Source organism: Bison bison, unplaced genomic scaffold, assembly GCF_000754665.1.
Source record: "Bison bison bison isolate TAMUID 2011002044 unplaced genomic scaffold, Bison_UMD1.0 scf7180017864141, whole genome shotgun sequence".
NCBI classification, from domain to species: Eukaryota; Metazoa; Chordata; class Mammalia; order Artiodactyla; family Bovidae; genus Bison; species Bison bison.
Window position 1 is genome coordinate 4,522,078 of NW_011494713.1, and position 1,816 is coordinate 4,523,893.

General features: G+C 58.5%; 1 protein-coding gene across 1 annotated transcript in view; it reads left to right on the forward strand.

The window, feature by feature from the left end:
* The window catches only part of AQP3 (aquaporin 3 (Gill blood group)), a 6,098-nt gene continuing 4,282 nt past the window's right edge, over nt 1-1,816 (forward strand). The window contains exon 1 of the mRNA XM_010840119.1: nt 1-181. Coding sequence (XP_010838421.1) covers nt 74-181 — 108 coding nt within the window. The 5' untranslated portion in view covers nt 1-73. The remainder of the gene's footprint in view (nt 182-1,816) is intronic.

Genomic DNA, 1,816 nt, shown 5'->3' on the forward strand with positions numbered 1-1,816 from the left:
GCGCTGGCGGCCACTCTGCTGCCGCCGCCGTCCTTTCGCCTGCCCGCCCGAAGCGCCGTCGCCTGCCACCGCCATGGGTCGACAGAAGGAGCTGGTGAACCGCTGCGGGGAGATGCTGCACATCCGCTACCGGCTGCTCCGCCAGGCGCTGGCTGAGTGCCTGGGGACCCTCATCCTCGTGGTGAGTGGCGGGACCCGCAGAAGCCTCTTGCCAGCCCCACCTCCCCAGTACCTCTATTCACTGAGGGGCTGTGTTTAAGACAGCCTCGACCCCTCTCTCAGCTCTGACACTCTCCCCCAGCCCCCCACCTTGACCCCCTCCAGGGTCCTCTTTGCTTATAGCTCTAACCCCCTCTGTGACAGCTCTGACTCTTGCCAGAATGACAGCTGTTACACCCCAATGACAGCTCTGAGCTTCACCCTGTCACCAGTGGGCCAGCCCACAGGCTGTGGGAGTTGGTCACCCCTGCAGTCTGGGACCTCCAGCCCTGTCTGGGTGCAACAGGTTCCTGGAGTCCCAGCCCCAGCAGGGGAGGGTGGTGGGGGGCAGTGGCAAATGGGCCCCTATTGAGTTATTTGGGTCCTGGGTGCCTGGCCCCTAATGAATAATTAACCCTCAGAAAGTCTAAAAGTTCCCCTGATGTGAAGACAGTTTGCTTCAGGTGGGGGCAGAGGGCAGAGGCCATGAAGCACACAGCAAGCAAGGAAGGAAGGAGGATCCTGAAGATAAGAGGCTGTGGAAGGCAGCTTTGCCCCAGGCACAAGGGACGTGAAGTCACTAACGTCTGTCCTTGAGTGCTGGGCAACTCCGGGACAGTTACCCAGACAGATGCGGTCAGCTTCCGTGCACAAGCACACCGGTGTGCATGGGTCTCCAGGATCTGAGTTACTCTACGGGTTACTCCCCAGTCCCAGTGACTCCCTGGTCATGCGAGTTTCAGTCTGGGTTGTTTCTGGGTGACTGTTAGTACTTCTTGGACCTGGCAGACAGATCAGTTATGGGCTCCGTTTCCTGTCCCAGTTAGTCTCAGATTTTCGGCCACGTTTGTGGTTACACCTGTTTCCCTCTTGGTTACTTCTGGGTTCAGTTGCTTCATTGCAGGGGATGGGATACTCCGTTTATGCCCCAGTTCCAACCCTAGGTAGCCCCCTGTGGACTAGTGAGATTAACTAGGGGGAAGGAGAGCTGGGTGGCTCCCTACCATGGGTGGTGGTGGTGGAGCAGGTTCTATAGAGAGAGGAAAGCTGGGACTCACCTTTGGCTTCCAGAAACAGGAAGGGAGGAAGCTAGGTAGGGCTGTTTATCCACAGCCCCCACCCCCCAGACTAGTGGTCCTTCCAGTCATCCGTATCTCTTCTCTCCCAGGAAGGGAATAGGACAGGTGCTTATCATCACCCTGCCCAGAGCCTTGTGTCCCCCGTCCCCATCTGACTGACAGTCCAGTCCCCTGTTGGAGAGCAGCCAGGACAGGGGACATTGTCTTCCTTTCACAGAGGGGCCTCCCTAACTTCTCCCTAAGTCTCAGTTTGCCTTCCCCTAAAGGAGCAGTCGGGCCTCCCGCTGAGCCTCAGGATCACTTGGCTTATCCCTGACCACAGAAGGAGGGTGTTATGTTTGTGAAGGCTTTCAGGCTCAGGTGGTTGAGAGGCATTGGGTATCAGTGCCTGAAGAGGAGGGGCCAGGCCGGGAAGACCCCTGAGTGGTGGGTGAGGGCTTGCCTGCACCCCTCTGGGGGTTGGGGACCTAGGGCGTGCAGTGTCAGAATCAGGGCTGGCTTTAAGGCTGGGGAAGCCCCTTTCTCTGGGGCGCCTAGTA